The sequence below is a fragment of the Aulostomus chinensis genome, chromosome 4 (assembly GCF_037954235.1).
Source record: "Aulostomus chinensis isolate RoL2024-O1b breed Wild chromosome 4, RoL_Achi_v1.0, whole genome shotgun sequence".
In the NCBI taxonomy this organism is placed as follows: Eukaryota; Metazoa; Chordata; class Actinopteri; order Syngnathiformes; family Aulostomidae; genus Aulostomus; species Aulostomus chinensis.
Genome location: NC_141323.1, coordinates 31998490 through 32023232, shown reverse-complemented (window position 1 = coordinate 32023232; position 24743 = coordinate 31998490). Strand labels below are relative to the sequence as shown.

The 24743-nt window shown below is 44.5% G+C and overlaps 1 protein-coding gene and 1 non-coding gene across 2 annotated transcripts; both read right to left on the bottom strand.

The window, feature by feature from the left end:
• Positions 1-1242: 1242 nt before the first annotated feature.
• On the bottom strand, positions 1243-1324 carry trnas-aga (transfer RNA serine (anticodon AGA)). Its single transcript has one exon. It is a non-coding gene; the product is annotated as a tRNA-Ser (tRNA).
• Positions 1325-14141: 12817 nt separating this feature from the next.
• LOC147267064 (T-cell differentiation antigen CD6-like) lies at positions 14142-20672 on the bottom strand. The gene is made up of 4 exons (XM_086202353.1): positions 20591-20672; positions 18868-18917; positions 15493-15745; positions 14142-14154 (listed from the first exon to the last, which is right to left on the bottom strand). Exons 1-4 carry the CDS (start codon positions 20632-20634, stop codon positions 14142-14144), a joined length of 360 nt encoding a protein of 119 aa, XP_086058479.1. The 5' UTR covers positions 20635-20672.
• Between the last annotated feature and the right edge of the window lie 4071 nt (positions 20673-24743).

Here is a 24743-nt window from a genome sequence, read left to right as displayed (position 1 = left end):
TGACCGATTGAGCCACAGAGACTCTGAGTCTCCTGCTTTTCATGAAGAGTTTTCAGGCTAAATGTCAGAGTGTGAGGTCCACACTGCACATTTGAGGGAACATGAGGGACAGATGAGAGTCTGACTGTCATGGTGAAAGCCTTCAGCACTAGAACTGAAACAGCCCCCACCATCTTAACCACCCCAGACCAAACATCATCGTCCAGCCTCCAACCAGAGGTCCATCAGTTATCATGGGAGCCACGTGTGGAGTCTGGATTCTTTTCTAGAATGTGACGGCAATGACAGTCCTGCCAAGTGACATCACTGACATGAATGGATGACTTCAGTGCATCCAATTACCAAGTGCACTGCAGCAGTCCTTGTTGCTGTCTGCTGTTGTGTCACAGCAAAGTAAGGAAACAGCCTGACGGTCCTCAGGAGGAAATTCAACAACCTCCAAAGATGGAGGTGAATCTAGACCTGCTCATGTTTGCTGTCCTTGATGAACTTGGGCGGTACTCTGGTGCTGGGATGAGGTCATTGAGATGATCTGGGATCAGTCCTGATGTCAAATGGACAAAATGTGTCAACATGAAATGAAATTGGAAACCTATTTGAAGCCTTATTTTGTGTTTGATGGACATTTTTTAAATCTCTAATGACTTGTTTTAACTGAACCTACTGGATCCTGTGGTGCCTGATGAGAAGACAACTTGGGTACAAAGTTGAAGACGAGGGTTTTTGGAGGGGAGGTGATTTTTTTTTCCAGTGTTGTAAATCAAAATAACTACAACTACATGATAGAATTTTCTCAAAATGTCCTCAGATGGATTCCAAACCAAATCAGCTGTCACAAGGGAAAGTCTGCATGTAAACACACACACACACACACACACACACACACACACACACACACACACACACACACACACACACACACACAAACACACGCACGCACCAACTGACATTCCCAGGGACGAAACCAAACCAATTCCTACTTAACCCTAAGCTCCACCTCAGTTCCAGATGAAACTGGTTGAACATGGAACCCTCCCACTTGGAACATTTCCTTCACCTTCACCACCACTGGAGTATCAACAAAGATTTTGGTCAACACCAGAATGGTTGAGACAAGACAACATGCTACCAATCCTCTCTCTCTCTCCCTCATCATCAGCTGCTACAGCCCTTGAAAGAAAACCTTTGACACATGGACCTACAGTAGGAGCAGATGTTGTCTCCTCTGGAACAGCAGTTTAACGTTGTTGGCAGGACTCGAACCTGCGCAGGGAGACCCCAAGGGATTTCTAGTCCATCGCCTTAACCACTCGGCCACAACAACTACACTCCCATGAACATAAGTAGAGGATTGATATTCAACAATTAATCTTCATTGAAGCACAGTCGATTTTTTTAATCTTCTCATAAACACAAACTATTTGTGTGTGTGTGTGTGTGTGTGTGTGTGTATGTTGTTTACCAGCAAGCTGAAAACTGTTGTGGTATTTGACAATTCTATTGTTTCTGAATGAAAATCATGTGAAGGAGAATCATGGAGACATCCTAAAAATGGCTGAGGTCTGCTGAGCTCAGCAGGTCTGAGCTGCTTTTGATGCCCAGATGATGAGGAGGCAGTGAATGTTGGGTTTGGTGGAGCTGAAAAAATGCTGCAGGTGTTGAGAGGTCTGCTGGAGTCCAGGACTTCCTCTCCAGGTCTCAGCTTCTCCCTGCAGTTCCCACAAACACCACAACAGTCCTGGAACCCCTGCAGATGGTGGAGGACCATGATGACCCGATGCACCATCAGGCCATCAAAAACCAGTCCTGATGATCAAAAAGGTCCCTCCACTCATCCAGGGTCAACTCTAGAAGAAGCTTCTGGAACAGATGAGCAAACACTCTCAACTAGAAATCATGATTTAAACACAATGTTGATTTTTACAATTTCCTTCAATGTTTTAAAAACCATTAAAGTGGACAGAAGCCCAGATGGTCCAAACCTGTTTCCTGTCTCCTGCCATTGTGGAGAGCCTCTGTTCTGTCCTGCTGCTGTCCAGTAGTCTCTACTGAGCTCCTCTGCTGGTTCCACCTTGAAGAGTGTCTGAGCTAAAATTGAACCTTGGGGAACTTCAACCTTTGATCTCAGAGTTTTGTGTTTGATCTTAGAATGGATCACGGCAGCATGAGACAAATTTCTGGTGTGTACCGATGGACACAAACCAAGCTGAAATTTCCCACAATGCAATAGGGCAGTGTTTGGTCAGTTTCTTCTCAATGCTAATGTCTGCTAGCTTAGTCTGCTACTTTGATGGCTCTGACTACTAAAAGGTCCAGACCCCTGGATATGGTGGTTCCTCCCTAAACGTAGATTCTGTCAGCTCATGTTTTGAAATCAACTCACCATGAACACAAGTAGATTTCAATGGACTGCAAATGTGTCTCATTTAATGGTAAACATGTCAAATATAAATTCCATCACCTGAGGAGGTCTGCTGCTGGAATTAAGCTCCAGATATTCACAAGATATTCTAGAGCTTTAAAATAACCCTTATCCCAGTGGCTTTCAGGTGTGAGACAGAAGAACATGGATGGATGGAAATATAATATTTAATATATTGCAGGATATTTTCCAATATATTCCACTATATTTACTATATTTTAGGTCTTGTTTCAATGTTATAACATTAAGCTCATCTTAGTAAAACAATGAAGTTACCTGAACTAAATTCTTGAAAAAAATGACTGTCACTGACTGAAATAAATCAAATCTACTTCAAAGTTCCTTCTGTTGTCATAAGTCAGCCATTTTAAGTGTGCTTGTAGTTCCAGAGCATTCCAAGTGGAGATGATATGAATCCATTTTGTTAGATGAACTCAGTTCCTCTGCTTTGATGTTGGTGGACTGAGTGGAGTTTGCCTGAACCTGCTTGAACCTGTTTGCTCCTGCTCAGTCCCTCACTCAAGCCTCACTCAGCCTCAGCAGCACCGCTCCACTGAGGACTGATTCAGGTTCCTAGCAACCAAATACAGAGGAGAGCCCAGCCTCACGGCAGGTCTTTGCAGAATCAATTTTCACAATCAAAGCTCCCACAGCTGCAAAAAGTGAGAGGACAAGCAGTGATGTTCAAGATGAACGTCCAACGTGGGGCTTGAACCCACAATCCTGGGATTAAGCATCTCATGCTCTACTGACTGAGCTAGTTAGGCTACAGCTGAGTAGCTTCAATAGCATGAAGTGATCAGAGTGAGAGATGTTACAAGCACTTCATCTGCAAAAGAAAAGAACAGCGCCATCTGGCATACACGTGACCACAGTCACATGAGCAATCACATGATTAATGAATGACAACAAACACACCTTCATCTTTGACAAAACAGTAAAATAAAAGGTGAATCACAGATGAGACACCAGTGGTAAAAACACTAAAGTGCTGTCAAGGAGAAACAGGATACGACCAAACACACACACAAGTTACAGAGAGAGAACTCTCCCAGAGGGAACCACTCAAAGGAGAACCATAGACATCATCAGGCTGTATGACCTCATCAATATGAGACAGGGGGATAGGAAACAAGCTCAGAGATGTCAGAAACATGAGATCCAAGTGGTGAGAAAGCTTCAACTGGTGAGGTTACAGAAGAAGACTGAGAGATCAAAGACAATTTGTGTCCACAAAGAAATCATTAAGAAATCAAGGTGAGATCAAAGAAGGAATTCTAAGATCAAACACAAAACTCTGAGATCAAAGGTTGAAGTTCCCCAAGGTTCAGTTTTAGCTCAGACTCTCTTTAATATCTCTATACTGCCACTTGTCATCAGGAGACTCAGTATAAACTTCCACAGTTCTGCTGATGTCACATAGCTGTACATCGCCGTGTCTCCTGATGACTTCCTCCACGTCACCTGTTGATGTGACAGGACTCGACCAAACATCATGTTTTGATGAAGAGGGTGTGAGTCTGAGTTGGCTCAGTTGAGACAACTGGACAGCAGCAGGACAGAACAGAGACTCTCCACAATGACAGGAGACAGGAAACAGGTTTGGACCATCTGGGCTCCACCCACTTGTATTTATTAAAGGAAATTGTAAAAATCAACAAAGTGGAAACATTGGTTTTGCCAGTGGGTTTAAATCATGATTGATATGTTAGTGTTTGTTCATCCATTTATTTGTCCAAGAGAAGAAGAAGTGACTCTGAGTCAAACTGGAGTCCTTTGAGGTCTGGCATCTCAAGAAGGAGGAGCATTCAGGCTGAGGTCATCATAACAGTCAGGATGTGCTGACTCATCATTAGTGGGAATCTCAGTGTCAATGTTGTGTAGTGAGGGACAGCACTGTTGCTGTGGCCTGATATGTAGATGAAGGAGTCAATGAGACACCATGAAGACAGACAGCATTGCTGGACAACACCTTCTTTTATTACTTCAGCATTGGCAAGAACTGGAAGCATCAGCAGAACCACCGCAGAAAAAGAACACTTTTTTTTTACAGATTTTTCATGTCACCAAGCACTCTATGAGCTAAACTGCCCCCTTCTGGTGTAACTACGCATGTACAGGTGAAACAATGAAACTCTTACCAAAAAATAACAGAAAATCATGGAGCTCATTATGACATCACACTAACTACTTTCACTCCAGAAATCAGGTCATGACATCATAAAGAAGAATAGAAGTCTCTTCCTCACAGGTGTCACAGAACAAAATCTCTCCAACACTAAACAGTAGTGAGAGAGCAAAGCTGGTAAGAAGACAGGACTGTTGGAGGAGGAAACCTCTCAATGTTCCAGAGTTGTTTCAGTGGAAGACATCACATTTGGGAGGGAGGTTCTTGACATTTTCATCCATTTTTATTTTGGTCAGATGAACACATCATGAGCTCTACTTGGACAGAATACGCCTTCAAACAGGCAGGGGTGCTGAGGCTCAGAGACCAACAGTTGAACAACATCAGAGCTCATCAGAACAAAGACCAAGGTGTCTGTTTTCATTTCAAAAGATTTGTTGTCAGTGAGTCTATTATATTTTTCATCAACACCTGAATGAAGGATGGTTTCATGAAAAACTGTCATTTTTTTAACGAAAGCTGAGAAAAACACAGTTTTGTCAAAGAAGTGGTTTTCCAGCATCAAACTGGACTTCATTTTGTTTCCATCTCTCATTTGGTGACTTCAAATGTTCACTGTAAAAATCCAGCCTACTAATCAGGAGGAGGCCCAGTATTGGACCATGAGCTGATCTCTGCTATGCTGGTAGATGGGAACTTGTTTAAAGTTGATTTTGTGATTATTTTTCAACAAAATGTGCTCAGACGGCTCCTCAACAGTTCTGATGATGAACAGAACCTCTGTCCTCATGGGTCATGTGACAGGATGTGACCTCTACATGAGCCAGAAGCAGTGAACGCACCCCTGCACAGCAGAACATGTTCACTTGACCTGCTCTGGCTACTTGTGGTTAGCTTGCTGCTAACAAAAGTGGGTACAAAAATGGAATCATGGTCCCTTCAGACTTTCCATCAGTTTTATTCTGTCAGTGGAACGAGTCAGTTTGGGCTGTAGAGACTAAAACAATCAATCCAATGTTTTGCAGCCACTTCTTCTTGGATGTTTATGGGAAAAAAGTATTTTGGGGCCACAGTGCATCACGTGGTGGATGGGGGAGGAGCATCCAAATCTGAGGAGACGTTTCCATTGGATGGAAAATGAGTCGACACCACTGAGGGAAGGATGAGTCCTCAAATGTTTGAATTGTTTTAACAGGAAGAGAAAAAAAGAAAAACCGGGAGTTCGATGTAAAAACACTGGAAAAGTTTTTGGTTTGTCATGTGTGGAGAGATAAATGAGCCATGACAACAGAGATGCAGGATCAGAACTGAGAACATGGAGTTTTCATTTCAGGGACCTTCAATAACCTTTGATCTATCTGATAAAACAGGCCAGAACTGAGACTTGACCTTGAGAACAGAGATGGACGATCATGAAAACATGAGGAAAACTACAAGACTGCAATTAGGAGACGTCCTGTTGCTTTAAACATCATCACGGTGAAAGCAGAAGAATCCTGGAGCTCAGTTGTGGCGGCGCTGCAGTCACACATCCGTGGTGTCTTGGTGGTGAACTCCAGCCTCTTCATCAACCAAGCCTTCCTCTGTAGCATCACCAGCATTGAGTTCAATGTTCTCCTGGTGTCCTGCCTGCCGCTCCATTTTGGCCTGGAAGACATGACAGCTCAGACCTCCAGTTGCTGCTGAAACAACTGCTCATAGCCAAGGACTACGAAGCTACGTCGTGTTACCTTGAAGTAGCGGTAGAAGAAGACAGCACATGACCCCAGGATCAGATGGTGGATGAACGCTCTGATGATGAAATCACTTAAAGGCACTGAAAAACATTTAGAATCATCACATTTGATCAATGACATCACCACTGACCACCACAGACATGTTGATGGTTGAAGGTTCTTGATGGAAGGCTGCATGTTAAAGGAACACGCTAACTTTTAGTAGAAGTCTCTGATTGTCCATCATCCCCAGAGCCAGACTAGAAGATGGAGACCCTTCTCTAGGAGCTGAGACTCATGCTAGTTAGCTTAGCACAATGAATGGTAGGAGGCGGGAAGTGTTAGCATAAAAGTCCCAAACAGTCGTTGCCTGTGGAAGGAACTGAAAAAAAAGAAAATAGAAGTTTTAATATAAACAGACAGAAAATGTTGTTATTTCATGTGTTTTCACATAAAACAGACACCCCCTATTTTTTGAATTTATTCCACCTGACCAGTAGGTGGAGCTCTGACGCTTACGTGGGTTAGGCTGAGAGATTTTTCCCACAGGCCCAACGAAGCCTCAGAAATCAAACGGACTTGAGAAGACGTTCATCCATCGTTTCTCTCTTCATTGATCCTCAGTCTTCATCCTGGGTATCACATGTAGCGTCCAGATACCCCTCAGTCTGGAGCCGCTACACCTGCATTCATATATCTGGGCTTGTGGATCACTTTTAACAGACATTCTAATTTTAGAATCAGACACATAGCTGAGACTACTTTCCTGAATGGGAGCAGTGATTTGGCCACCAAAACCAAATGTTTGTTGGAGCAGGAGAGCGACTGCTGCTACTGATCATGGCCGACATTGGAAGAGAGGGTGAGGAGGAGGAGGAGGAGGACTGCAGGACAAACCAACATCATGATCCTGAGACAGTTGATGCTAACACTTCCCACTCACTACCATTCATTATGCTAAGCTAACTCATGGTCTGCTGGTCTCTGCTGGTCTCAGCTCCCTCATGGACACACAGAACATGTAATTACAACATTCTTGGTTTGATTTCACCAACGTGTTGAACCTCATGCAGTTTCCTCTCTCTTTGTTTCCTGTTTGTTCAAACTGTCCAGTTCAAGTCTGGGGCCTCTTGCAACGAGATCGTTTCCTGTCAGGTTCGTTCTGACACTGAGTTTGAAGTGGGACCTTCACGTGAGCAAATGATAGGACGAACAAATGTTTCTGGAGAAACTATTAACACTTGCTAACACTTCCCAACCGCTACGATTCAATGTGCTAAGCTAACTAGCGAGGGTCTCAGCTCTCTAGAGAAGAGTCTCTGTCTCCTTGTCTGGTTCTGGGGATGATGGACAAGAAGCATATTTCCCAGAAGGTTGGTGGATTCATTTAACACAGACTATTTTTACACGTCCGCCATCGTTCCACTGTTATTCTGAAAATGACAACAGTCCAGATTTAATCAGGATTCTAGAAAGAGTTTTTTCTGGGTGGGTTTTCAAAACTGAGCATTTCTCAATGAAAACGTAGGACAGACCAATATTATTTAGGTTTGAGGCTTTTCTGTCATGAATGAACTTCAGGAGGAATTAAAACTGTAGAGTCTCACAGTGTGAGACACTTTAACTGGACGGGAGACAAACAAATGACAAGTCAAGTCAGTTTTATCTATATTGCGCCAAATCACAACAAAAGTTATCTCATGACACTTTACAGGTGTCTGCTTTCTGAATTGTACCAAGGTGCTTGTTTCCTTGGACTTATAGATTTCTTTTTTAACGGGGCATTTGAGTCCAAAGTTGTTCTTAAGGAGCCTGTTGGACTGTCAAGAAAATGATCAATTTGACAGTAAACTTTAGCTCCGCCCTTCATCTCTCAGACTAGCCTAGCTAGTTAGAATTAGCTAGCTGGACTATTTTCCATAGTCATGTAAACAGCTTCATCAGAATGTTGTCATTTTCAGGCTAAAAACAAGAAGCAGGAGAACAGAGGAGTAGAAAGTGCATGTAAATGTAGTCAGGGTCACATTCTTCTGTCTGACTCCAGCTGGTCCTGTTGTCACCTGCTATGATGAGGTGGAGCTCCTGGCTCTCAGAGGAGAAGTGATGGGGGAAAACATGGGACAGGTGATAAACACATTTGTAGTTCCCTCGGTGGGTGTGGTCTGCTGCTGAGAACAGGAACTGGGCGGAGTACTTGAGCGCTGGTAGGGTGTAGTTCTGTGCTGTGCTGGAGGTGGAGAAGATGAGCTGGAACAGGCCTCCTGGGTACTGTGGTTCAACAGAGCAACTGATGGTGAAGTTGGAGCCCCGGAGCAGCAGAGTCTCCTGCTGCCTCACCTCAGAGACGCCGTCAGTGAAGGCAGAGAAGGAGATGTTTGGCTGGACCAGCAAATCTGTGGAGGGGGGAGCAGAAGAAAGGCTGAATCAGCAGATGTGCTGGTGTCATCGAGGAAGCAGCAGCTTGTTTGGAATGTCCAGTTTTACCTGAGCACACCACCATCAGACTGGAAGCACTATGAACTTCATCAGTCTCCACTACACACTCCTGCAGTCCAGATGCTGACTGGACACAAGAAGACCTGATCCACCACACAGGCCTGGATCGCGAGTTCTGTCTTTTATTTGTTAAAGCAGCAGAGCCACAATTCATCCGTCTACACACTGCAGAGGCAGACTGGTGGAGCCATTCAGGACCCCCAGGGGCCGCTGGTCTCCACTCTCCCTGGTGTTTGATCTCCAGGGTCCCAGCACAGCGACTGGGCTCTCCCACCATCCTGACTCCATCAGGCTCTGAGCAGACACAGGAATCATGAGTGGTAGAAGCAAAGCAGTGGGATGAAGCAGATCTATGACCTTCACCTGAGCAGACGAGGCCAACGCTTTTCCCAGGTAAGCAGGTCTTCCTCACTGAGCCAGACCTTCCACAGTTTAGCAGAGCAGATTCATCTCCACCACACTGGAACTTTGCTGCCATGACTGGGGTCTCCATGTCTGTATACGGGCCCCCGTGGAGGAGGGACGGAGCCCCACACCCCAACTCTCTACACACCACCTCTGCATCCTGCAGGCCAAAATCCTCCTCACACACAGAGGACCATGACTGGTTAGACTTCACCTCCAGTCTGCCTGTGCACAGACTGGACCCCCCCACCAGCCTGACAGACTCTGTGGAGACATCAGGAAATCATCATTCTAATATTCACCCATTTTTCTCAGCTACTAATCCTGCTGAAACTCATCGGAAAAAACAAGAACCATGAAACTTCCCTTCCTGACTCACCTTCCTCTTGTTATTGCTTGATGAGGCTGAACCCCCAAAACACACAAACACATACACACACACACACACACACAAACACACACTCGTATTTGAGACAACTTGGTCTCTCTGCTTGAAGTGAAACATCTGGACTCCGTATTTCACATCATCAACATGACCCTCATCAAATTCAGGATCTCATCATTGTCAGAATAACAGAGGAATATTTGTGTTCATGTAAACAGCCAAAGACAACTTTTCCTGGATCTCAGTCACATGACTGTTAGTGTCAATAATGTTACCTGAGCAGGTGATTTCCTGGATGGTGGAACCAGAAGAGTTCCATGATCTCACACACTCCTTCAGTGTTGATGTAGACTGAACACACTCAGATTTGATGAACCACACGAGTCGTTCTGAGGACTCGTCTCTGTGCTGTGTTGAGACAGCAGAACCACAGTCCAGCCATCTACATATCACAGCTGTTTCCTTCAGGGTCCAGGACCGGTCTGTCTCTGCTGCTCTCCACTCTCCCAGGTGTTTCACCTCCAGTCTACCAGCACAGTGGTTTGCTCCTCCCACCAACCTGACATCATCAGCATCTGAGCAGAGACAAGAGCATCATTAATACATGAATATGAAACAGGACGGAGGAGGACCTGAACCAAAGCTCCACCTGAGCAGATGAGTCCAACTGATTTGCCAGGTGAGCAGGTGTTTCCAGACCCTGAGCGTCCACAGTCCAGGAGGGAAGATTCATGGCCCTCACACTGGAACGCCTGAGTCCAGAATGGAGACTCTGCTGGTCCAAAAAGTCCCCCCTCCAGGACTGAAGGTGTCCCACATCTCAGCTCTCCACACAGCACCTCTGCATCCTGCATGTCAAAGTCCTCTTCACACACTGAGGACCACAGCTGGTTAGATTTCACCTCCAGTCTGCCAGAGCAAAGGTTCGACCCGTCCACCAGCCTGACAGACTCTGACAAAGACAACAAGAGGCAGATTCATGATGAGAATGAATTCATGTTAACATGAACTCACCTGTTCATGCCTCTGACATGTTAACTAGCAAACCCTGGAAATGAGACAGGAAAACACAGATTTCCAAGGAATTTAACCTGAGAATGAAAAAGAAAATTTAGAATTGCAAGGAATTTATCCTCTTTGAAATAATTCACATGCTCTTATATCATCTGAAATCCCACACGTATAAATCAGAGAACACAACTGGAATCTCTGGTTTTCATCACCATCTTAACCCTTGTCAAATTTGAGCACTGGTGGCTTGAAGTTAAGAAATATTAACTTGTGATTGGAGGGTTGCTGGTTCAATCCTCAGGATTTGCAGGAAGAAGCAGTGTAAATGACTCTCATGTAGGTCTGTTTCTGAGGGAAAATTTCCTGAGGGGTTTTAATTTGTTCAGGTAATTTTCAGGATTTGAGAATTTTATTTTGAAGGGAATCCAGTTACGTTCCTGTTTTGCACATCTGGCAGGCAGCAATTTGATGCCTTCACAGAATGAAGTGAGGTTAAACAGGGTTTTCCTGATGTGTGCTGATCCTGTTTAAGACACTGAAGCTCCTGGCTGGAACTGGAACAAGGAACTCTGTGTTTCATTTGTTTGATGTCAATTTATGGGAATCAGTGAACTTGATTGAGTGTTGAGATGAAGGCTATGCTAACAGGAGCTTCTCTCACAACTGTTTCTCAGTCTTGTTAGCTTCTCTACCTCACCACATGAGCAAACTATGGGTGAACATGACTAATTTTTGTGGTTTGTTGTTGTGTAGATTGTTCATGTTGCACATCTGACGTTTAAAATTGTTGTTTTTCTAAGAAATAAATTTATTTCATTTATCTGTCTTTTAGCTCTGAAGGTTTTTTTCTGAAGACAAAAATGAAACAGAGAGACAGTAAATTATGTTAAAATACAACTGAAAGCTGAACAGATTAAAAAGCGACTGGAAACATCAGTACACTTCACCTTTGTCTCACCAGGATTGAGCTACAAGCAGCACTGCTGCCTCCCTCACTGCCACCACCATGGGGCCCTTGAGCAAGGCCCTCAGTGGCTGAACTGAGCACCTTGTTTTATGTGATAATGAACATTATCAGAGTGATGCTGCAAATGTGAGTCCCTCAGTGAGTTTCCTCTGGTTAAATAAAGGTTAAAAAAGGGAATATCATCATTGTCAGAATAATAGAAGAATATTTGTGTTCATGTAAACAGCCAAAGTCAACTTGTCCTGGATCTCAGTCACATGACTGTTAGTGTCAATAATGTTACCTGAGCAGGTGATTTCCTGGATGGTGGAACCAGGAGAGTTCCATGATCTCACACACTCCTTCAGTGTTGATGTAGACTGAACACACTCAGAGTCGATGAACCACACGAGTCGTTCTGAGGACTCGTCTCTCTGCTGTGTTGAGACAGCAGAACCACAGTCCAGCCATCTACATATCACAGCTGTTTCCTTCAGGGTCCAGGACCAGTCTGTCTCTGCTTCTCTCCACTCTCCCAGGTGTTTCACCTCCAGTCTACCAGCACAGTGGTTTGCTCCTCCCACCAACCTGACATCATCAGCATCTGAGCAGAGACAAGAGCATCATTAATACATGAATATGCAACAGGACAGAGGAGGACCTGAACCAAAGCTGCACCTGAGCAGATGAGTCCAACTGATTTGCCAGTTGAGCAGGTGTTTCCAGACCCTGAGTGTCCACAGTCCAGGAGGGAAGATTCATGGCCCTCACACTGGAACACCTGAGTCCAGAATGGAGACTCTGCTGGTCCAAAAAGTCCCCCCTCCAGGACTGAAGGTGTCCCACATCTCAGCTCTCCACACAGCACCTCTGCATCCTGCATGTCAAAGTCCTCTTCACACACCGAGGACCACAGCTGGTTAGATTTCACCTCCAGTCTGCCAGAGCAAAGGTTCGACCCGTCCACCAGCCTGACAGACTCTGAAAAAGACAACAAGAGACAGATTCATGATGAGAATGAATTCATGTCAACATGAACTCACCTGTTCATGCCTCTGACATGTTAACTAGCAAACCCTGGAAATGAGACAGGAAGACACAAATTTCCAAGGAATTTATCATCCTTGAAATAATTCATGTGATCCAACAGGGCTGGTTCTAGACAGTCACATATAAGGGGGCAGATGGAAATGTGAAGGGGGCAAAGGGTGGCAACACATGTGGGAAAATGGTGTGGTGGCGGTGTTGGGGGGGGGGGGGGGTAGGTGGTTCTCTGGATAACTGATATTATCATGTAGTTTGATTGCTCTTTATCAGACCTTTACCCTAAGACCGGTCCCTCTTGGTCCAACTTGTCCCACCTGAAGGCTAAGCTTCTGCTGGTGTAACTCTTCAGGTCACTGAGGCCCACAAACCCCCTGACCCTGATGAGGTGGCAATACCTCGGGGCAAAATTAAAAAAAAGAAAACAAAAACAAAAACAAAAAACAAAAAAACATTTCTTAGGATGACAACAACTAAATCTTGACATCTACCTTCATTGGATGGCCTGTATCAAATATATTCAAACCCAACAATAACACTTATCATTATTGCCAATGTCAACAAAACAAAAAGGGTAGGCCAGGTTATTAAAGAAAAATCCCTTCACCAAGTCTTGAAAAACAAAACCGATCAATAGAAAATAAATAAATAAATAAAATAAAGAATAAAATAAAACATCCATCCAGATCTCGACAATCAACAACATTGAAGGTCTTTGTTGGCTCCATGCAGCAGACCAGCTCACTGTGTTGCTTGTGGGATCCAGAAAGAAACACTTCTCTTACAGAGTCAAACAGTGAGAAGAACAATGGGCTGGTCCTCAGTTGACTCTACAAATACAGATGTGCGTGCAGCTGAGTGACAGGGAGATGAGAGGAAGCTGAGACTGTATCACACACCTTTTTTTGCATTTTTTCTGCTACTGCAGATAATTTTGTCAACTCATAATATATCAATTTTGTACGTATATCAAAATGTGTTTTTTTTTTTACTTCTAAAATTTTGATTTGAGGGGGCAGGACATTTGTTTGAGACAGATCTTGCTTCCCCATAGAGCCGCCCTGTTGATCTTATATCATCTAATATCCCACATGTGTCAATCAGAGAACACAACTGGAATCTCTGGTTTTCATCACCTTCTGGACCCTTGCAAAATTGAGCACTGGTTATGTCACGATCCCTGTCTCGTGCTTCCTGTTTTATTTTGTAGTCATGTCCTGTCTTCCTGACCTCCCTCCTGTGATTACCTCATGTGTCTCACCTGGTTGATTGCACCACCTGTGTCTTGTTTCCCCTCTCGTATTTAACCCGTGTGTTTTCCCCTGTTAGGTTGTTGGGTCATTGTTGTTGTTGTTGATGATGTCGCTGTCGTCGCTGATTGTTCTGTCTTGTATACTGTCAAGTTCATCAGTCACCGGTCAAGCCTCCAGCCTCACGTCTTGTCTCCGCCCTCACGCCACGTCTCCGCCCTCACGCCACGTCTCAAGCCTTCGCCCTCACGCCACGTCTAGCCCCCAGTCACCCAGCTTCAATAAACCTCTTTTGTGCACCTCCCAAAATTGTCTGCATTTGGGTCTCCCACACCATCCTCAACCCCCAAAACTGACATGTTACGAAAAGGAAAGAAAATTGCCTTGTGATTGGAAGGTTGCTGGTTCAATCCTCAGGATTTGCAGGAAGAGAGTGTAAATGACTCTAATGTCGGTCCATTTCTGAGGGAAAATTTCCCGTGGGCTTTTATTTTGTTAAGGCAATTCTCAGGAGTTGAGGCTTTTATATTGAAGAGCGTCCAGTTAAGTTCCTGCACATCTGGCAGGCAGCATTTTGAAGCTCCTGGCTGGAAATGGAACAAGGAACTCTGTGTTTCATTTGTTTGATGTCAATTTATGGGAATCAATGAACTTGATTGAGTGTTGAGATGAAGGCTATGCTAACAGGAGCTTCTCTCACAACTGTTTCTCAGTCTTGTTAGCTTCTCTACCTCACCACGTGAGCACACTATGGGTGAACTTGACTAATTTTTGTGGTTCGTTGTTGTGAAGATTGTTTATGTTGCAGATCTGACATTTAAAAAAAGAGCTAATTTCATTTATCTGTCTTTTAGCACTTGAGGGTTTTTCCTGAAGAAAAGGATGAAACAGACAGTAAATTATGTTAAAATCCTGCTGAGTGCTGAACAGATTAAAAAGCTACTGGAAACATCAGTGCACTTCACCTTTGTCTGGCCAGGATTGAGCTACAAGCAGCACTGCTGCCTCCCTCATGAAAACCACTGAGGTGCCCTTGAGCAAGGCCCTCAGTAGATGAACTGAGCAGCTTGATTTGGTTTTTGTGAACATTATCAGAGTGATGCTGCAAATGTGAGTCACTCAGGGAGTTTCCTCTGGTTAAATAAAGGTTAAAAATGGGATATCATCATTGTCAGAATAATAGAAGAATATTTGTGTTCATGTAAACAGCCAAAGACAACTTCTCCTGGATCTCAGTCACATGACTGTTACTGTCAATAATGTTACCTGAGCAGGTGATTTCCAGGATGGAGGAACCAGAAGAGTTCCATGATCTCACACACTCCTTCAGTGTTGATGTAGACTGAACACGCTCAGAGTTGATGAACCACATGAGTCGTTCTGAGGACTCGTCTCTCTCCTGTGTTGAGACAGCAGAACCACAGTCCAGCCATCTACATATCACAGCTGTTTCCTTCAGGGTCCAGGACCGGTCTGTCTCTGCTGCTCTCCACTCTCCCAGGTGTTTCACCTCCAGTCTACCAGCACAGTGGTTTGCTCCTCCCACCAACCTGACATCATCAGCATCTGAGCAGAGACAAGAGCATCATTAATACATGAACATGCAACAGGACGGAAGTGGACCTGAACCAAAGCTGCACCTGAGCAGATGAGTCCAACTGATTTGCCAGGTGAGCAGGTGTTTCCAGACCCTGAGCGTCCACAGTCCAGGAGGGAAGATTCATGGCCCTCACACTGGAACACCTGAGCCCAGAATGGAGACTCTGCTGGTCCAAAAAGTGCCCCCTCCAGGACTGAAGGTGTCCCACATCTCAGCTCTCCACACAGCACCTCTGCATCCTGCATGTCAAAGTCCTCTTCACACACCGAGGACCACAGCTGGTTAGATTTCACCTCCAGTCTTCCAGAACAAAGGTCCGACCCATCCACCAGCCTGACAGACTCTGAAAAAGACAACAAGAGGCAGATTCATGATGAGAATGAATTCATGTTAACATGAACTCACCTGTTCATGCCTCTGACATGTTAACTAGCAAACCCTGGAAATGAGACAGGAAAACATAGATTTCCATGAAATGGAAATGTGAAGGGGGCAAAGGGCGGCAACAGATGTGGGGAAATGGTGTGGTGGCGGTGTTGGGTGGGTAGGTGGTTCTCTGGATAACTGATATTATCATGTAGTTTGATTGCTCTTTATTAAACCTTTACCCTAAGACCGGTCCCACTTGGTCCCACTTGTCCCACCTGAAGGCTAAGCTTCTGCTGGTGTAACTCTTCAGGTCACTGAGGCCCACAAACCCCCTGACCCTGATGAGGTGGCAATACCTCGGGGCAAAATTAAAAAGAGAAAAGAACAAAAACTAAAAAAAAACAAAAAACATTGCTTAGGATGACAACAACTAAATCTTGACATCTACCTTCATTGGATGGCCTGAATCAAATATATTCAAACCCAACAATAACACTTATCATTATTGCCAATGTCAACAAAACAAAAAGGGTAGGCCAGGTTATTAAAGAAAAATCCCTTCACCAAGTCTTGAAAAACAAAACCGATCAATAGAAAATAAATAAATAAATAAAATAAAGAATAAAATAAAACATCCATCCAGATCTCGACAACCAACAACATTGAAGGTCTTTGTTGGCTCCATGCAGCAGACCAGCTCACTGTGGTGCTTGTGGGATCCAGAAAGAAACACTTCTCTTACAGAGTCAAACAGTGAGAAGAACAACGGGCTGGTCCTCAGTTGACTCTACAAATACAGATGTGCGTGCAGCTGAGTGACAGGGAGATGAGAGGAAGCTGAGACTGTATCACACACCTTTTTTTGCATTTTTTCTGCTACTGCAGATAATTTTGTCAACTCAGAATATATCAATTTTGTACGTATATCGAAATGTGTTTTTTTTTTACTTCTAAAATTTTGATTTGAGGGGGCAGGACATTTGTTTGAGACAGATCTTGCTTCCCCATAGAGCCGCCCTGTTGATCTTATATCATCTAATATCCCACATGTGTCAATCAGAGAACACAACTGGAATCTCTGGTTTTCATCACCTTCTGGACCCTTGCAAAATTGAGCACTGGTTATGTCACGATCCCTGTCTCGTGCTTCCTGTTTTATTTTGTAGTCATGTCCTGTCTTCCTGACCTCCCTCCTGTGATTACCTCATGTGTCTCACCTGGTTGATTGCACCACCTGTGTCTTGTTTCCCCTCTCGTATTTAACCCGTGTGTTTTCCCCTGTTAGGTTGTTGGGTCATTGTTGTTGATGATGTCGCTGTCGTCGCTGATTGTTCTGTCTTGTATACTGTCAAGTTCATCAGTCACCGGTCAAGCCTCCAGCCTCACGTCTTGTCTCCGCCCTCACGCCACGTCTCCGCCCTCACGCCACGTCTCAAGCCTTCGCCCTCACGCCACGTCTAGCCCCCAGTCACCCAGCTTCAATAAACCTCTTTTGTGCACCTCCCAAAATTGTCTGCATTTGGGTCTCCCACACAATCCTCAACCCTAAACCCTAACATGTTACCAAAAGGAAAGAAAATTGCCTTGTGATTGGAAGGTTGCTGGTTCAATCCTCAGGATTTGCAGGAAGAAGCAGTGTAAATGACTCTAATGTCGGTCCATTTCTGAGGGAAATTTTCCCGTGGGCTTTTATTTTGTTAAGGCAATTCTCAGGAGTTGAGGCTTTTATATTGAAGAGCATCCAGTTAAGTTCCTGCACATCTGGCAGGCAGCATTTTGAAGCTCCTGGCTGGAACTGGAACAAGGAACTCTGTGTTTCATTTGTTTGATATCAATTTATGGGAATCAGTGAACTTGATTGAGTGTTGAGATGAAGGCTATGCTAACAGGAGCTTCTCTCACAACTGTTTCTCAGTCTTGTTAGCTTCTCTACCTCACCACGTGAGCACACTATGGGTGAACTTGACTAATTTTTGTGGTTCGTTGTTGTGAAGATTGTTTATGTTGCAGATCTGACGTTTAAAAAAAGAGCTAATTTCATTTATCTGTCTTTTAGCTCTTGAGGGTTTTTCCTGAAGAAAAGGATGAAACAGACAGTAAATTATGTTAAATTCCTGCTGAGTGCTGAACAGATTAAAAAGCTTCTGGAAACATCAGTGCACTTCACCTTTGTCTCACCAGGATTGAGCTACAAGCAGCACTGCTGCCTCCCTCATGAACACCACTGAGGTGCCCTTGAGCAAGGCCCTCAGTAGATGAACTGAGCAGCTTGATTTGGTTTTTGTGAACATTATCAGAGTGATGCTGCAAATGTGAGTCACTCAGGGAGTTTCTTCTGGTTAAATAAAGGTTAAAAAATGGAATATCATCATTGTCAGAATAATAGAAGAATATTTGTGTTCATGTAAACAGCCAAAGACAACTTGTCCTGGATCTCAGTCACATGACTGTTACTGTCAATAATGTTACCTGAGCAGGTGATTTCCTGGATGGTGAAACCAGGAGAGTTCCATGATCTCACACACTCCTTCAGTGTTGATTTAGACTGAACACACTCAGAGTCGATGAACCACACGAGTCGTTCTGAGGACTCGTCTCTCTGCTGTGTTGAGACAGCAGAACCACAGTCCAGCCGTCTACATATCACAGCTGTTTCCTTCAGGGTCCAGGACCAGTCTGTCTTTGCTGCTCTCCACTCTCCCAGGTGTTTTACCTCCAGTCTACCAGCACAGTGGTTTGCTCCTCCCACCAACCTGACATCATCAGCATCTGAGCAGAGACAAGAGCATCATTAATACATGAATATGCAACAGGATGGAGGAGGACCTGAACCAAAGCTGCACCTGAGCAGATGAGTCCAACTGATTTGCCAGGTGAGCAGGTGTTTCCAGACCCTGAGCGTCCACAGTCCAGGAGGGAAGATTCATGGCCCTCACACTGGAACACCTGAGTCCAGAATGGAGACTCTGCTGGTCCAAAAAGTGCCCCCTCCAGGACTGAAGGTGTCCCACATCTCAGCTCTCCACACAGCACCTCTGCATCCTGCATGTCAAAGTTCTCTTCACACACTGAGGACCACAGCTGGTTAGATTTCACCTCCAGTCTGCCAGAGCAAAGTTCCGACCCGTCCACCAGCCTGACAGACTCTGAAAAAGACAACAAGAGGCAGTTTCATGATGAGAATGAATTCATGTCAACATGAACTCACCTGTTCATGCCTCTGACATGTTAACTAGCAAATCCTGTAAATGAGACAGGAAAAAAGATTTCCTAGGAATTTATCCTCCTTGGAAAAATTCATGTGATTGTTGAAACTGGGAAACAATATTCCTGCTCATTTCTCACTGAACCTAATATCCCAGGATTTAATATCCCACATTTCTAAATCAGAGAACTCAACTGGAATCTCTGGTTTACATCAGCATCCTGACCACATAGAGAAGTGAACTTGTGATGGGAGGGTTGTCAGTTCAATCATCAGGAGAGGCAGGAAGAAGGAGTGTAAATGAATCTGATAGGCTTTTATTGGGGTTAAACTCTGTGAGCTTTTATTTTCTTAAGGCCTTTTTTTAGTCGAGGCTCCTAACATGTAGGAATCATTCAAAACTTTGAAGCGCCAAGTTGGAATGAGAACAAGGTCTTCTGTCATTGTTCTGTTTGATGCCATGTTCTGTGTTTTGGGTGGGGTTTTTGTATCTGTGTGTTGAGGTAAAGGCTATGCTGACATCAGTCAAGTCAAGTCACTTTTATTTGTATTGAGCCAAATCACTACAAAAGTTATCTCATGACACTTTACAAGTACAGCAGGTCCAGCACCAAACTTCTTCAATGAATCTACACCCAACAATTCTCCATCAGCAGGCACAAAAGCAGTGACAAAAGCCTTCCTTTTAACAGGCAGGAACGTCGAGCAGATCCAGGCTCAACAGGAACGGCCTTCTGCTTTGAATAGCAGGGGGAAAGAGAGCAGGAGAGCAGGACAAGACAGAAAAGGGAGGAAGACAGATAAACAGGAGGAAAGAGAGGGACAGATGTAAAGACAGAGAGAAAGTGGAAGAGACTGATGGACAGATTGGGACGGGGATTAAAAAGAGTTCTGTGGAAATACAACTTGATTTTCGGCTTCAATTCCATACGACAGGACGAGGTTGAGGGTGTGACTGAGACAGTGAGTGGGCTCACCTGCAGACTGATGGAAACCAATGGAGTCTAAAACCATGAGCTTTGGTCACAACTGTTTCTCAGTCTTGTTAGCTTCTCTACCTCATCACATGAGCACACTATGGGTGAACATGACTCATTTTTGTGATTCATTGTTTTGAAGATTGTTCATGTTGCACATCTGACGTTTAAAATTTGTGTTTTTATTAAGAACTGATTTCATTTCATTTATCTGTCTTTTAGCTCTGAAGGTTTTTTTCTGAACACAAAAATGAAACAGAGAGACAGTAAATTAGGTTAAAATACAACTGAAAGCTGAACAGATTAAAAAGCTACTGGAAACATCAGTACACTTCACCTTTGTCTCACCAGGATTGAGCTACAAGCAGCACTGCTGCCTCCCTCACTACCACCACCATGGGGCCCTTGAGCAAGGCCCTCAGTGGCTGTACTGAGCAGCTTGTGTTGTTTTCAAGAACATTATCAGAGTGGTGCTGCAAATGTGAGTCACTCAGGGAGTTTCCTCTGGTTAAATAAAGGTTAAAAATGGGATATCATCATTGTCAGAATAATAGAGGAATATTTGTGTTCATGTAAACAGCCAAAGTCAACTTGTCCTGGATCTCAGTCACATGACTGTTAGTGTCAATAATGTTACCTGAGCAGGTGATTTCCTGGATGAAGGAACCAGAAGAGTTCCATGATCTCACACACTCCTTCAGTGTTGATGTAGACTGAACACACTCAGAGTCGATGAACCACATGAGTCGTTCTGAGGACTCGTCTCTCTGCTGTGTTGAGACAGCAGAACCACAGTCCAGCCATCTACATATCACAGCTGTTTCCTTCAGGGTCCAGGACCGGTCTGTCTCTGCTGCTCTCCACTCTCCCAGGTGTTTCACCTCCAGTCTACCAGCACAGTGGTTTGCTCCTCCCACCAACCTGACATCATCAGCATCTGAGCAGAGACAAGAGCATCATTAATACATGAATATGCAACAGGACAGAGGAGGACCTGAACCAAAGCTCCACCTGAGCAGATGAGTCCAACTGATTTGCCAGGTGAGCAGGTGTTTCCAGACCCTGAGCGTCCACAGTCCAGGAGGGAAGATTCATGGCCCTCACACTGGAACACCTGAGTCCAGAATGGAGACTCTGCTGGTCCAAAAAGTCCCCCCTCCAGGACTGAAGGTGTCCCACATCTCAGCTCTCCACACAGCACCTCTGCATCCTGCATGTCAAAGTCCTCTTCACACACCGAGGACCACAGCTGGTTAGATTTCACCTCCAGTCTGCCAGAGCAAAGGTTCGACCCGTCCACCAGCCTGACAGACTCTGACAAAGACAACAAGAGGCAGATTCATGATGAGAATGAATTCATGTTAACATGAACTCACCTGTTCATGCCTCTGACATGTTAACTAGCAAACCCTGGAAATGAGACAGGAAAACACAGATTTCCAAGGAATTTATCCTGAGAGTGAGAAGGAAAATATAGAATTGGAAGGAATTTATCCTCTTTGAAATAATTCATGTGATTATTGAAGCTGGGAATCATGATTCCTGCTCTTTCCTCCCTAAACCATCTAATATCCCACATGTGGATACCAGAGAACACAACTGGAATCTCTAGTTTACGTTATCATCACCACCATTTTCAGATCCTAGCAGTGGCAGCCTAAAGTTGTGATTCTCAAACTGTGGAAAACCCAAATATCTTTTGGAAAGTTAAACAAGTCAAAATTGTTTTGAAACAATGAATACTATAGAAAAAATAGCAAACAATTTTGAAAGAAAATACATATCTGTATCAATCAAGGATGGTTCCAAGTCTGCTTTCAGACAGGAGGTGGAGCAGCTGGTCCACTGGGGCAGTCTGAACCACCTGGAGCTGAACCTGCTCAAGAATGTGGAGATGACAGTGGACTTCAGGAGAAGCCCACCCACACTCTCCCCCCTCACCATCCTCAACCACACAGTGTCTCCTGAGGGCATGTTCAAGTTCCTGGGAACCACAATCTCCAAGAACCTGAAGTCCACCTCTAACATGGACACTGTCCAGAAAAAAAGCTCAGCAGAGGTTGGACTTCCTGTGACAGCTCAGGAAGTTGAACCTGCCACAGGAGCTGCTGATCATCTTCTATACTACAATCATTCAGTCTGTCCTGTTCACAGCCATCACTCTGGTTTGGATCGGCCACCAAACAAGACAGGATCAGACTGCAACGAACAATCGGGTCAGCAGAGAGAATCATGGGGGCCGACCTACCTGTCATCCAGGACCTTTATCGGTCCAGGGTCAGGAAACGGACAGGCACCATCTCTGCTGACCCATCACACCCCAGTCACAAACTGTTTGATCCCCTCCCCTCTGGAAGATGCTACAGAGCCCTGGATGCTGAGACCACCAGGCTAAAAACAGTTTCTACCCTCAGGCTTTCAGTCTGATGAACGGGAAATAGTCAGAGTGTCAGGAAATAAAAACAAACATCTGCTACACCAGCAGCTCAATAGCAGGTGATCTGACAGGAGGGAACTGCAAATCATAACAATGGTGATGAAGGAAAAGCCGGCCCTGGTGTTGTTCAGTGTGAAAACCCTGGAAGAGATCGTCATGAGGCCACAGCTCCTGGAGGAGCTGAATGATTCCCAACTCCTGTGTTGTCCTGAGGATGAACTCACGTCACTGCTGCTCACCTCCACAGAAGAACCAGAGCCAGCGTTTCCCTGATTGATGCTAAGATACATTCTGATGTGTGTGATTCCACAACTGTCTGGTGTGCATCTCAGTCAAACAGCAACAGTGTGTTGGCCTACCTGTGCTGGACCCTGAGCAGCACACACTGGGTCTTCTATTGGAACCTGTGCTCAGTGTGTATTGCTATCAAAGGTGATTCCAACAGAGGCTCCAGCTGACTGCTGCATCAGAGCACTGATACCAAAGACACTGCCCAGCTCCTTACTTTCAAATATTCTCAAACACTATTCATAATATAATTTACTGTATTTCATCAGTGATCAATGCATCATTTATAGCAGTAATTGGCAACAAGTGGATCTTTTCACTGGAACCTCAGAGTTCACCAGATTGACACACACACTTGAAAACAAGTTCAGATTCATAAAATATTCCAGTGTTTCATGTTTCTCTATGGTTGTCTGATGGTTGGCCTCTGACTCACTCTGACTCTGAGAAAACATGCTGTCCACCTCTGATGCAGCTGAACAGAGGCACTATGACACTGTTCCATGGTCATCATGGAGGTACTTGCTTCAAGAGTTAGACAACCACTGGCCTGAAGGACAGAGAAGTGAACTTGAAACTAAAAGGTTGTTGGTTCAATCCTCAGGACTGGTAGGAGGAAGCAGCCACACTCATTAACACCACCAAGATGCCCTTGAGCAAGGCTCTCAGAGGTGGTACTGAGCAGCTGCTGTTCTATGACTGTGAATGTGATCAGGGTGCTCCTGCAAATGTGAGTCACTCTCAGTGAGTTTCCTTGGACTAAATAAAGGTAAAAAATAAAAACACTGGAGTTTTGTGAATATTTGTGTGCATGTTAAAAAAAACAAAGTCACTTGTACTGGATCACAGTAACATGACTGCATTACTGTGTACCAAATCACATACTTCCATACTGCATATGTAAAATTTTCAAACTGAGTATTCTAAGCAAAGTATGTACTCAATCGCGCAGTGCGCGTGTTTCGAGGGTGCAGTGCTGTCCCAAACCACATCCTGCCGTGCGGTGCACTCTTCAAAATGATGACGTGATGTCTTCTTCTTCTACACAGATTTGTGACTGGCGAGCACCGCATCAGCATCAGCTAATTACCGCCTCCTTTTGCCTGTGCTTGTTTGTCAATTTCTGAAGCAGTAAAAAAGCAAAATGGAGGGTCATCGCACATTGTTACACCACAATAGGCACCAACAACACGATGTCCTCCTTCTACTGGCTGAAGATGCAACTGTCTGTAGAGTTTAATTGTGTGATTTATTTAGCACAACATTTTGGTGACAAGTGATTTTATCTTTTCAAACCCGTGTCCACACAGAATTTCCTACTTGTTCCTGTTATTTCATGTAAAGATGACTCTATACAAGTCAGTGTTGGCCGACTCTCACCACAGCAAGTGTCCACAGTTGCACACTCAAAATCTTAACTGATTGGAGTACGTCATCCGGGAACTTTTGCTTTCTCAATTTTTGAAAACTATCCATACGTTTTTCCATTTTCAGTTGAGTAGACTCAAAATTTTAAGTATGCAGTATAGAAGTATGCGATTGAGAAAACACGCAGTGAGAGTCTTCTGGCGAGATGAAGGTTAAAAAAATTGTTATGTTATTGTCAGAATCATAGAGGAACATTTATGTTCATGTAAACAGCCAAAGACAACTTGTCCTGGATCTCAGTCACATGACTGTTAGTGTCAATAATGTTACCTGAGCAGGTGATTTCCTGGATGGTGGAACCAGAAGAGTTCCATGATCTCACACACTCCTTCAGTGTTGATGTAGACTGAACACACTCAGAGTAGATGAACCACATGAGTCGTTCTGAGGACTCGTCTCTCTGCTGTGTTGAGACAGCAGAACCACAGTCCAGCCGTCTACATATCACAGCTGTTTCCTTCAGGGTCCAGGACCAGTCTGTCTCTGCTGCTCTCCACTCTCCCAGGTGTTTCACCTCCAGTCTACCAGCACAGTGGTTTGCTCCTCCCACCAACCTGACATCATCAGCATCTGAGCAGAGACAAGAGGATCATTAATACATGAATATGCAACAGGACGGAGGAGGACCTGAACCAAA